Source organism: Rhinolophus ferrumequinum, chromosome 9 (genome assembly GCF_004115265.2).
Source record: "Rhinolophus ferrumequinum isolate MPI-CBG mRhiFer1 chromosome 9, mRhiFer1_v1.p, whole genome shotgun sequence".
NCBI classification, from domain to species: Eukaryota; Metazoa; Chordata; class Mammalia; order Chiroptera; family Rhinolophidae; genus Rhinolophus; species Rhinolophus ferrumequinum.
The window spans coordinates 62910210-62924376 of NC_046292.1; the positions used below are offsets into that span (position 1 = coordinate 62910210).

Here is a 14167-nt window from a genome sequence, read left to right on the forward strand (position 1 = left end):
ACGCAGGCAGCAACTGGCCTTGGTGCTCCGAGACTTTTGCTGAGTAGTTTCAAGCTCAGCAGTGGCACCAAACCTGAATTTACATTAACCCAGTGACCACAACTCTTCCTATTCTAGTGACTCCCTGAGACCTTGCTTCATCCAATTGAAAACTTTCCTAAACTGGTAAAGAAAATAGACATATAAGCCCAAGAAGCACAGAGTCCCAAATAAGATGAACTCAAACAGGTCCACACCAAGACATATTATAATTAGAAAGGCAAAGGTGAAAGACAGAGAGAGAATCCTAAAAGCAGCAAGAGAAAGGCAACTAGTAACTTATAAGGGAGCTCCCATAAGATTGTCAGGTGATTCCTCAACAAAAACTTTGTAGGCCAGAAGGGATTGGCACAAAATATTCAATGTGATGAAAAGCCAGGATCTACAACCAAGATTACTCTACCCAGTGAGACTATCATTTAAAATCGAAGGACAGATACAGAACTTCCCAGATAAGAAAAAGCTAAAGGAGTTCATTATCATCAAACCAGTATTACAAGGAATCTTGAGGGACTTATTTAAAACCAAAAAAAAAAAAAAAAAAAAAAAAAAGATCAAAATTAAAAATAATAAAATGGCAATAGTTACATATCAATCAACAATTACTCTCAATGTAAATGGATTAACTGCTCTAATCAAAAGACATAGGCGGGTTGAATAGATAAGAAAACAAAACAGTTACATATGATGCCAACAAGAGACTCACTTCAGATTGAAAGACACACGTAGACTGAAAGTAAAGGGATGAAAAAAATTTATTTCATGAAAATGAAAACAAACAAAACAAACAAATAAAAAAGCTGAGGTAGCAATACTTATACCAGACAAAATAGACTTTAAAACAAAGGCTATAACAAGACACAAATAAAGACCCTGTAATCCGACTTTTGGGTATGTATCTGAAGAAACCCAAAACTCTACTTTGAGGGGGACATGTGCATTCATATGTTCATTGCAGTGTTGTTTACAATAGCCAAGATGTGGAGGTAGCCTGGCATCAATGGAAGAATGGATAAAGAGGAGTTGGTACATATATACAGTAGAATATTGCTCAGCCATGGAAGGGAATGGGTTCTTGCCATCTGAGCCATCATGGATGGACCTGGAAGGTACTGTGCTGAATGGAGTGTCAGACAGAAAAGGACAGATGCAATGTGATTTTGCTTACATATGGAATCTAAAGAACAAAACAAACTAACAACAACAACAAAAAAGTCATAGATACAGAAAACATTTTGATGGTCGCCAGATGGGAGTGGGGTTGGGGATGTGGATAAATAAAGGGAAAGGGGTTAAGAAGTATAAATTGGTTGTTACAAAGTAGTTATGGGGAAGTAGGGTATAGCATAAGGAATGTAGTCAATAATATTGTAATAACTATGTATGGGGTCAGATGGGTACTAGATTTGTTAGTGCCAGGTGGGTACTAAGCTAGTTAGGGGATCGCTTCTTAAATTATGTAAATGTCTAACCTCTATGCTGTAAACCTGAAATTAATATAAAATAATATTGAATGTCATCATAATTGAAAAATTTTAAATGGGGAGAAATGGTAAAGGGAAATGAGAGGTTCAAATTTCCAGGTGTGAAACAAGTAATCATGGGACTATAATGTTCATCATAGGGAATATAGTCACTAATATTGTGATACAATAGTGCAGTGTCAGACTGTTGCTGGACTTATCATAGTGATCACTTCTTTAGGTATAGAAGTGTTGACAATTATTGTGTGCCCTTGAAACTAACGTAATATTGTATGTTAGCTGTATTTTAAATAAAAGCTTAAAAAAAAAAACAACCACCTGACCTGCCGTACAGTTATTCTTAAGGTTCTCTTATAAGGAATGAAAATGAGACTTCATCTCACTCATGACTTCAAAAATGCACAAATCAGTCTTCGTAACCACTGTATCAGTACTATCATTATTATCCCCATTTTACAGATAAGGACAATGGGAAACAAGGTATTAAGGAATTAATTAAGGAATTATCCCAGGCTATACCATTAGCAAGTGGTGGAACTTGGATTTAAACCGTGACAATTTAGCTCTTGAGTCCAGGCTCTTACCAACTATTACACACTTCTCATCATTTGGATTAAATATAGAACTATAGAAAATCCAGTTCTTTCTGGAGAGAGAGTTTATCTTAACCTGTTCTTTGCCTCTTTCTACTCTATGCTCCTACTTATAGTCTACAATATTAGAGACACAATTCTGCTTTCTGTTAAGCAAATTATTCATTATACGTGATGCCCATGATGCCCACAAGGGCCATTCCTTCTGGGAACCAGAGCTAAGCCCTCACCTTATACAGAGGTGTTCAACGTTAACAATAATAGAACATTTTATAGAATTCCTTACATATACCTCCGTTATTTAGCCTTGGTACATTTTATTATAATTATTTGTTTAGATGATGTTTTCCTGTACTAGAATTTGAGATTGTGGAAAGTGAGGATGTTATTTTATTACTAATTCATTTCTCTGGTATCTAGCACTGTTCTTAACACACAGCCAATACTCAGTACATGTTTGTCAAAATGAAATTACATGCCATAGGCAAGGAAAGCAGCCTTGAAAGGAACAACACGACCATTTTTACACTAAATAAAAATTTTCGTAACAATGAAAAAAGTTTTAGACAATTCCTTGAGTTATCGCCTTCATTCCTCATACAACATAGGTTTAAAAGTCTGAAGGATTCTTCCTCAGATATGTCTCCTGAATCTGGATTATCTCCACCCCACCTAAATTTAGGCCTTCATCCTAACCTCTCTGCATACCAGTCAGTGTCCTAACTACTTTCCTTGTAGCCACGAACCACTCCAAAGCCAGTCTTCCTCCCTCCTCCATGAGGCCAACACCGTAAGATGCAGACCCCCAACTCCTCATCACCCGATATTGACAATGTTCATTGATTCCCCTGTGTAAAGGGAAAAATCCAAACTCTTAAGCATTGCATGTAAGGCTTTTGCAATTTGGTCCCAACTTACATTTTCATGCCCTCAACACCCCAATCCACGTTGAGTCATGCTGGACTTTACTGTTTCGACTTAAGCCCTCTCACCTTTGATATCTCGTGTCTGGAACCCACTTATTTGTTGTGGAAATCTTGCTCACATATTAAGACCCAACTCAACTGCTCTCTTGTGACACTCTCCCCAGTTTTTCTACACAGGATACTCGATTTCTGCTATCCTCCCACAAAACCCCCATTGTACCATCTGTCTGCATTAGTATTATCTAGTAGTGAGTATGTATCTCTCCACCTAGAATATGAATTCTTTATACACCAGAGCAGAGTTTAGCAGTGCTTAGCAGGTAGTAGTCCTAGTGGGTTTTGGGTTTTTTTGGGGGGTGGGGTGCAAACAACATTCATCAAGCCATGTTGAGCAAAATTAGAAGTAACAATTAAAAGCTTTTATTATGATTTTTCTCAATACCTTCTTGTTTCAGAAAAGGCATGTGGATGGTAACTCTATGATGTTTATACTTAGCATTTTTTAAGAGCAAATACTGAAAAGACTGTTCTTTATAGATTGCAAAATGGTCCCTTGTACTCAATGTCTATTCAAAGATTTCAATAGTTAGAACTTTTTGGATTCAATCACTGCATTGTCCTCTTGCTCAAAATCGACATGTTACAAGAAGCACGAGATAGACAGCAAGACCAGAAAATGTGTGATGGAAGGAACTGCAGGATGCCCCAGAATGCCATATTGGCTTTGGAAGCACTCAGTCCTAAAATGTATTGAGAGTTGTGTTTCTCTGGGGATGGTGGAGAAAGGCATTGTATGGAAATAAAAATAAGAACAATAAACATTTATTTGGAAGTAGTTGCCAGGCTCAGAACTTCACATAGAACATACCAATTAATTTCCTCACAACAATACAGGGCAAGACCTACATGAAGAAACTGAGGCTAAGAGTCATTTTCCCCTGAGTCACTGGAGATTGAAACCCAGGACATATGGCATCTAACGCCACTCTTTTAACCGCCATCTTTCTTTATTGGGAATAACAAAATCTAGGAGTTTTATTTCATTTTATCTAAAATTCCTAGCTATGTGAATAAATTTTAACTTACTTTGAGATCTTGAGACTGAATTTATTGTACACAAACTTTTTGTTGAAATAGATGAACATCTGGTGATACGTTTCCTTAGTGCCATTCTTACAGAACCTGAAGCCCAACGAATGATACCTGACCAGACTTAGAATCACAAAGTAGAGTCTTCTGATCATCTGAGATATTGTTATATATGAGGAAATCACAATATTACAGAAACTATTGATTCCTATTTTTCTCACAACAAAACTCTCATGTAGACAAAGTTGATACTTATTTTTAGGAAGCAAAGACCCTGTCCCACCAACGTAATTCATAGCAGAACTAGGATCAGAACCTACACCATCTGATTCCTATTCCATCCTATTTTCTATTACCTTAGGAAAACAAATAATACAATAGATGAGAGATAATAATCTTTGTAAAAAACTTCATTTTATTTTCCCAAAACCTTGGGATTACTTGGCAAGGTGTTATGGTGCTATGGAGTCTATTATTAATTTATTTTTGAGGATTTTGTTTCTTTTTAATTTTAGCCATTCTAGTGGGTGTCTAGTACGATCTCACTGTGGTTTTATTTTTTTCAATTATAATTGACATTCAACATTATATTAGTTTCAGTTGTATAGCATAGTAGTTAGACATCTATATAACTTAAGAAGTAATCCCTTCAATAAGTCTAGTACCCACCTGACACTATATATAATATTATAGACTATATCACCTATGCTGTGCTTTACATCCCTGTGACTATTTTGTAACTGCCAATTTGTACTTAATCCCTTCAACTTTTTCACCCTTCCCCACAACCCCCTACCATTTGGCAACCATCAGTTTGTTCTCTGTATCTATGAGTTTGTTTTTTCATTTACATATATATATATTTACATATATATATATGTATGTAAATACATCATATTTTATTTGTCTTTCTCTGTCTGATTTATTTCACTTAGCAAAATACCCTCTAGGTCCATCCATATTGTCACAAAAGGTAAGATTTCATTCTTTCTTATGGCAAAGTAATATTCCATAGTATAAATGTACCACATCTTCTTTAGCCAATCATCTATTGATGGACACTTAGGCTGCTTCCATATCTTGGCTATTGTATTAGGTTGGTGGAAAAGAAATTGCAGTTTAAAAGGTTAAAAATAATTGGAAAAACTGCAATTACTTTTGCACCAACCTAATAAATAATGTTGCAGTGAACATAGGGTTCCATATATCGTTTTGAATTATTATTTTGGATTTATTCAGATAAATACTCAGAAGTGGGATTGCTGGTTCATATGGCAGTTCTATTTTTAATTTTTTGAGGAACCTCAATGCTATGGAATCTTTTAGAAACCTGTAATCCCCATCTATTAGATTGGTGCAAAAGTAATTTTGGTAAAAATTAAAAGGTTAAAAATAATTGCAAAAACAGCAATTACATTTGCCCCAACCTAATAATAATTAAATGGCTAGGTCAGAATTATAAACTGCTGTGGAAATTTATAGTATGTGCGTAGGTCAGTTTTATAAACTGCTGTGGAAATTTATAGCATGTGTAGAAAGAAGCAAGATCAATATTAGGACATTTCAGGTCTAGAAGGGGGCTTCTGATGGTTACCAAGACATACATTTATAAGAGATCCTGAATAGCCACAGAACTTACAGAAGTTGTATCATTCACCTGCTGCTCAGAGAAATAGGATCCTATGACAGTGGCCAAATTGCTAAAAAAAAAAGTATATTAGTCCAAAAGTGTTAATAAAAATGCAAAATTGCAATCTGTCTTTAGCTCCTCCTATACATTTATGAAAAGAACTCAATGTTTTAGTTAAAACAACAAAATAAGCAATGATTATTGAGTATTTTTAGAGTAAGAGTAATGTGGCAACATGGGAAACAGTGGAACTGAATGAGATGAAATGTAGAAACTATAAATGGTCAGGATAAAAGAAAAGTCAAAAAGCAAATATAAGTAATCTTTGGCTAAGGAACCTGAGACTAAAATACACAAATCAAGCTAATTTCTGAGGAATCTACTTACTCTGTATTTTCAGTAAATGTGTCATGGCAACAAGTCTATTGCTTCAGTTTGAGAAGAGTCAAAACCATAATGGAATTAGCTAAATTTGTTTATTTTAAAAAATACCTTCAATTTCTTCACCAGATTTGAGTGTTTGTTTGTACTTTTCACATTATGATGTAGAACACTTACTGAACAAATACGAATTAGAACAAAAATGATATTAGGTTTTGATGATCTATTTTTAGCCTAAGGACTAAACAATTTTCTGAATTCACTTTTTCATCATTTTAATGAAAATGAGGTAATATGCTGAATGGTATTTTCTTAGATTGTATAAATGTTTATATACTCTAGAAAGGTTTATATACTCTAGATTTTTCACATACATTGTGTCATATATTTTCCCCTAAATTAGATATACTATAAACATGCAGATATATAAATGTTTTTGCTGCTAACCAGCATACTGCAGGTTTAAAAAAAATTTTATTATGCTTCTTGACCTTCTAAAAGTTATCTATTCTAACACTAGTAACAGTATAATGGAAAAGAGCTCAGCTAAATTTATACAGTTTTTTAATTATCCTTGAAAATTCTTGTCACAATAGTGTCAATTTACTACTTAAAGGGTTTATGTCCACTTACACCTGTTCTTAGTAAAGGATATGGAATTTGCTTATTTTCACCATATGTTTCTATTACTACATCAAATACTGAAGACTGCCTTGCTCTAGTTATCAAAACGGTGCCATTTCTGTACAAATTAGACACTGCTTTCTAAGCCAAATTTCAGTATTTTTGATAACTATAGGAAATACCATAGTTTAGTTTAGGCCACTATAGTACCATTCAGTAAATAATTCCCTACGTATACTAAATAATAGCGTATCTACTATCTCTTCTAAAGGAGATTAATTTGGCAATACTTCACATGGGACAAAACAAAACTGAGTGTGACAAAACTTTTTAAGACTTCAAAAGTACATAACATACCCCTTAAGAAAAACTTAGGTACAGAAAAAACATTTGACTCAATAAACTGTCGCTCACAAATAATACAACAAACTTAATAATTTCCAACTTTGAAGGAAGCTTGTCAGCCACAAAAAGGCCTTTTTGTTTGTATGACAAAATACTTTCAGATGGCCAGTAGCATTTCTAGATATGTTGTGTGCTATACAAAGCTCTTATCATCTGCTGATGGGTGATGTTAGACTTTCATTAAAGACAAAGTTTTATCATGTTAGACACAATAAATCATTCATATCTTTTCATAAGAGCTTGGACCACATTCTTAAGCAATACATATTACTTTGCACATCGCATATGTTACCACTGTCTCACGTAGCTCGTGTTTACCGTTAAGGTTATTTATCTATGGGCATCTTTCCTGGGCCAAGACATTCCCTGTTGAAACTCTGGCTCAAATATTCCTCTGGAAATGATCAAATTCTCAAGTGACAAGTTGCAAGCAAATTCTTGCACTAGATTTGTCAGTGTTCATAATTATACCATTGGTGTATATTTGATAAATGATTAAGTAAGTGCCTTGATCACTTTATTAGTAAATGAATTGTTTTAATTTGATGGTTTCCAAAATTTGGTCAATAAAAACTAGCCCTGGGAGATGCATTTCAATAAAAGGTGCCACAGTGAAATTAGTTTAGGCACTGATGCACATTCTAGTCCCTTGCTGGAGACTCTATGCATGTTAAGATACTAAAGACTAGGAGAGGTCCTGAAAGTAGAGAAACGCACTCCAATTTTTACACCTAAAGTTTTCCAAATTTACCACACCATGGAGATGGGCATTGTTGTCACCATATTCTATACATACATGAATAATCATTAAGAGATAACTCTCTCCGAATTGAAGATCTACAATCTTACTTTCTACAAAAGAGCTAAATATTAATTTTGTCTTCAGGGACTATATGAAGTTTTCTGGCAGTTGAAATTATTTGGGGATGATTTATTTTATAATTTAAAGATTCTGTCGTTTAACTGAATGAAATTTATGTATATCTACATAGACATCTACATATATATATGTTACAAATTATTTGATGAAATAGGGAGATACCAATCTTTATCTGTCACTCAAAAAGATTCAAAAATTCAACGTTTTAAGCTTTCATACAATACTTTAACTTTATAAAAATAACACATTTCAAGATACATATTTAAAAGTCAACATTTATACCATTTGGCTGTCAATTCCAAAAAGGAAGGCACAATTCGAAAAAGGAAGGAGCATTAATGCTCCTACCACACAATAGGATTTTCATCCAAAGTGCTTCCTTACTAAATTTCTAATTCCTTCATATATAATCATCTTAAAGAACAATGGTATGAATGGCAATAAGACTAGGATATGCTTCTCACTGAGGTTTAGTATGATGTTCTAACAAAGATAAAATTATAAATTCCTGAAAAAAATGAACTGCATAGCTGAGAGGCTGACATAATTCTGTTCAGATGAGTAATACTGTTGTAATCAATTATGCTAAAAAGATATAAAAGTGTCAATTCTAAAGTTTAGAAAAGCGTGTCTTCCAGCTATACTGAGAGAAATTTACACCCATTTTGTTTACTTGACCCGACTCTAATAGCAGGTAATGTTATCCCCACAGTGCTACTGCTGTCTGTACAACAGAAACTTACTGTGAAAATATATTTCATCCCCCTAAATGCTTAATTGAGAACCAAGCTCTTTTTACTACTAAAAACTGTGTGTGTTTGTGTTTGTGTGTGTGTGTGTGTGTGTGTGTGTCAAACAGAAATAACCATTTGATGACATATTGTAGCTTTCTTATGTTAAACATCCTTTATTATAGTAACATATCTGAGTAATTGAAATAACTTCACCATACAGATATCACATGCTAAAGCATGACAATGCCATACTAATTACACATTGTGTTGACATTTCAAGCATATTTTCTGTAACAACATTTGCATTCATATACAGGTGGTAAAGCACATCGGGATCATTTGAGCCATGATTCATGGTAGCAAAAGTATTGCTTTCAAGCTAATCTTCAAACCCAGAATCTTCAGCAAATCGATTAATATTCGATGCTTGTAGCAAGTACAGTAGTTATTGTATGAACCACCTCAAGACCAAGAACTGTCGCTGTTAGCCTTTGAAAGAGAAATATCAACATTATCTGATTATTTTTGTAAGGTAAGTCTTCTTACTAATTTAGAAAATATTAGTATATGGAATGACAATTTTACCAATAGTTTTCAAGTTAGTAAGTGGGGATAAAATAAAAGATTGATGTTCTTAGATAATACAGCCCAGTTAATGCAGAATGTGTTACCTGAATAATTTTCCTTCAATATACCATATGCCCATTTAGGACAAGGCAAAGGAAAAAAGGAAAAAAATAAACACCAAGAAAAAGGGCAGCAATCTCAAAAAGTGCAATAAGTTTCTATATATCAATTTTTGGTTGCAAGACTGTTATTTGTAGCCATGTACCTCGGTTCACATGAATCCACACAATGCTTTTTAGGCATAGAGACTTCAACCTGATTTTTAAAAAGCTCAGCAGACCAACTGAACTAGATTCAATGACACACTATCTAACTTTTATTGTTGCTGAGGCAAAAATAAGGCAAGATTTCGTTTTTTTCACTTTGTCCATGCAAAGGTCAAAACTTCAAAGAGAACCTAAAGTTTTAAAAGAGAAGAAAAGGAAGGGAAGGAGGGAAGAAGGAAGGAAGGAAGGAAGGAAGGAAGGAAGGAAGGAAGGAAGGAAGGAAGGGAAGTGTGAGGAATAAAATTTTGATCCTGAATATATTTCTATAACTTTAATTTATTCATAAGTAATATTCACCCAAAATATTTAGATAACTAATTCAGTCTTTGAAAATTTAAATTTCTCAATTTAAAGAGGAAAGCAATCTTGAAAAATCACTAAGTCACCAAAACACACTAATTGTAGTTACACTTTTCATTGTTTAACCCTTAGAATCAAGTTAACTAAGACTCAAAATGTATATCAGCAATAGAGAAAAGAACAGAAAATTATTGTCTGTCATTCTACTAGAGATATTTGCTACTATTTTTAAAAGAATATACAGTTAAGAATGAATTGGTGCTTTATAGAAAACTAGAAATAATAGCATTTAAGCAACTATCAATTTTTTGGTACTTTTGAAAAGGTCAAGTGATATGTATGTTTGGATTTAACAAGAATTTTTAAACAAAATGGCTTTGGTATGTTAAAGAAAGTATTTGGATTAATTTATATTAAAACATCTACAATTTCCAGTTAGATGAAATTCTATAATCATATACTTTCCAAATTAAAAAGAGAATTAGGATAAAATCTTTTCCTTGATGTCTAGAAGCCACTGTCATCTAGCTATGTATAAATGTTAGATGAAAAGAAGGTTGGGGTTTTTGTTTGAGTTTGGTTCATTTTAGGTTTTAGGGAGGAGGGATTAGTAGAAACCTTCTGTGTCTTTAGACCTACAAAAAATTAGTATAGATCTTTGCATCTTACAGACAACCAGGGATATCCAACTACATTCTATGCAGAGCTTACTATTGCCATTCCCACATTTGATCCTATTGTAACTTCATTTTTCTACATACAAGGTAAGTGAAATGCTAGTAAAATTAAATGTGTTGCTAGTAAAAATAATCATAGTAAGAATCACAGTATTTCCTTCAACAGATTACAAATGGCAACTAATCTACAATGCTGGATTATTAAAGTGAAAATGAATCCGCAATCTGATACTATGTTCATATATAATGATTTCAAACAAAAAGGTTGCTTTTATATAATTCTGGAAATTATTCCAATCATACACATTTCTAGGAAGCATGCCAATCTTAGATTTACAGAATGATCAAGGATTTTTTTTTATAACAGAATGAAAATATGCTTTCATCATAATAAGTAAACCAAATTCCCTATTAAAAACTCTTCATAAGCTTGAATAGCATCTGGAGTTTTTCAGATAAGGTTATTTTCTCTCCTAGAAGAAAGAATCAGACCCGTACTATCACTTATATTGATAATGTTTTAACTCCATGAATAAAAAAATCTATAATAAAAACTAAGGAATATTTAATACCTGTATAACATTTCTATGGCGTCTAGAAACTTCCATGCTTTATCACTGCATATTCTCTTCTTAGTTTCTCATTAGGGAAAAGCACTACAGCAGCCACAGACTTTATGTAGTATATATAAATAATGAGTACATGGCTTTATTCACAAACTCCATCATATCAAACTAGATCAGTATAAATAGGCAAATGTGGGCAATAAAATTCTAGTGCTCAAGAAAAGGCAGACAAGTAGTTAGAGAAGTAAAATTTTTTAATCAATTAGTTGGTAGTTTCATACATTTAAATTTACTCTTGGATTTAAAAATATTTTGTGGTTTTTTGTTTGTTTGTTCTTTCCTAGGGAGAGAGGGTTCATCTACATGTTGGACATGCTTCTTTTTGTCTTAAAAAATAATTTTACTCTTGCATAACTAAGGACAGAAGTTCCAAACCACCCACTCTAGCAAATTAAATAACCATTTTTATTTAAACTAATGCATGTGAGTGGCCAACAAACTGTTGATATCACACATCAGACACTTGAAATTGCGTCTCGTTCATGGACAAACTCTGAATTTAAAAGAAAAATGACTAAAAATACTCCATGAAAAAGCCTACTTACTGATTATTCTTATAAGGATTTTGTAATATCCCAGTGTTTGTATTATTTATTCTAAAAAATCTATAACATATTTAAGAATTCACAAAATAGAGTCATAAACACTCAGTTACACCATAACTTACTTCATCCTGACATTTTTTTTTTCCTCTTTTGCCTCAAAGACAATAAATTCTTCTTTGGGATACATCTAGCAAGAAAAATTATCAATTGGCATATGGATGTTAAGTAAGTCATAAAGAACCAAGTAGCTATCAATAATTTAGGGAATAACCTATTTTAGCCTAAGACAGTCTCAGAATATGGCTTTAAAAGCAAAGTATATCTAACTTACAACTTTGGGTTGCCAATTATCCAGCTTGTTAATTAAACCAGGCCAGTTTGCCTCTCTCAGTTCTTCTGCTTTGGGGCCATTTCTTGATTTACTGGGAATAGCTTTTCATATAATGAAAGGAGATAAAACATTCATGAATTTTGTAAATAATTATCATCTGTGAGAAAATAAAACTTTTGGAAGAAGTTGAAACAAACTTCTAAAAGGTGAATATTGCAATTTCTAAGGATTTCCATGTCAATGATAGTGTTGCTTATATTTTCATGGAAAACTGAAAGCTCACTCATTGTTTTTGAAACTGTAAGCAAGAAAAGGAAGTGAACTGCTATGAAACTTATGCATAATAACTTTGAACAAAAAGGAACTTCACACTCTATTTTGATTTAAAAAATTCTCAAGAGTGCATCATGACTAATAATACCTAAGTAATCAAAATCTCCTATTTGCAATAATTTAGATCATTTTCTATGGTGCAACGTGAGACTCTATATTAGCCTTTGCAATATAAGTTGGTCTCAACATTGAAAACCTTACAAAATAATTGTGACAAATTATCCTGTAATACTGAAATGAGTTTGAAATGTCAACTCTTCTACTTCTGAGAAACAGAATAAATTGTATTTGACCATAAGTACCCATGGAGATATACTTTCCAAATACAAGTGAGTGGTATCAGATACAAAAATTATATGAAAAGATTTTATCATTATCATCATTTTGTGTTCCTTTATGTGACTCATGGTGAAAAGAAAAAGAAAAGCTAGTTTATGTTGTATTGTTAACCAACTGGATTGTCTTCCATTTTAGACCATAATATGATCTTACTAGATCCTTACTGAAAATGTACATTATAATAAGTAGTTATAGTTCCAAAATGAGGAATAAAAATATTGAAGAATCAGGTTGGAATTTTCATAGTACTTTACAGTGTGCTACAGTAATGATAAACCCGTTTTATACTTAATGCTATCATCAAGCAACATCAGGCTTCTAATTTTTCTTTCATTTTAAATGGCTACTATACATAAGAGAATTCATATGGCATTATGCTATTAATGCTTTTTCAAGTCAAAAGATGCATCTAGAAAATAATTTAACACTGTAATGGGATCTTCAGATCAATTCTGTTTTATATACTCTGCAGCAAAAATAACATTTCTAGTAGGAAGGTATTAATTATAAACCTAGCAAATTCTAGACATTCATATTTGTGTAAACACTATTAACATGGTTTATTACATTTCCAGAAGGGTTAAGTCTTACATCCAGTTTTCTACTAATTCTTCTTTCATATATTATAATAAATATACATGTTGAGTGCATGTGTGTATATATTTTCACACATATATATGTCATATATACATAAAACAGCACTTAATGGTCGCTTTCTTTGCATGTTTAAATTAGGGGGAGATTAATTGCTATTATGCATAATCCATGGCGAGCTTCCCTTCTGTTTCATAAATGGCCATATCGGGGTGTAAACAAAACATTGGAGCGAGTCATTCCAGGTGCATTGTATTTCAAGTTGTAGGTTGGTGTTCTCATGAAGAATTGTGTACTCCCTGGTAGTAAATACCTAAAAATAATAAACAATTAGACTTTTACAAGCAAATTAGTATTAACATCCGCTACTAGCACGTTATGTGGCTAATAATTTATATATCCTTCATGAGAAATGATATTATAAAAACAATGTAATCACTTGTTGCTTTCAGTTTTATATCCCACATATCAGTGAAATCATGTTGTTCTTGATTTTTTCTGTGTGACTTATTTCGCTTGCTTAGCATAATAATTTCAAGATCCATCCATTTTGTCGCAAATGGCACTATTTCATCTTTTTTCATGATAGAGTAGTATTCCATTGTATATATATACACCACATCTTCTTTATCCAGTCACCCCAATAAATTTTAATTAAAGAAAAATACAATCCATATAAAAAGATTTCCTCTCCCAGATTGAGGTGCGGGAGTGGGAAAGGGTCATAAAGCCTCACCCAAAAGG

General features: G+C 32.9%; 1 protein-coding gene across 2 annotated transcripts in view; it reads right to left on the minus strand.

The window, feature by feature from the left end:
* Nucleotides 1-8934: 8934 nt before the first annotated feature.
* Nucleotides 8935-14167, minus strand: part of TTLL7 (tubulin tyrosine ligase like 7) — a 121925-nt gene continuing 116692 nt past the window's right edge. For both annotated transcript variants that reach the window (XM_033114401.1, XM_033114402.1), the window contains exon 21: nucleotides 8935-13736. In XM_033114401.1, the coding sequence (XP_032970292.1) occupies nucleotides 13616-13736 (121 nt within the window). In that variant the 3' untranslated portion in view covers nucleotides 8935-13615. The remainder of the gene's footprint in view (nucleotides 13737-14167) is intronic.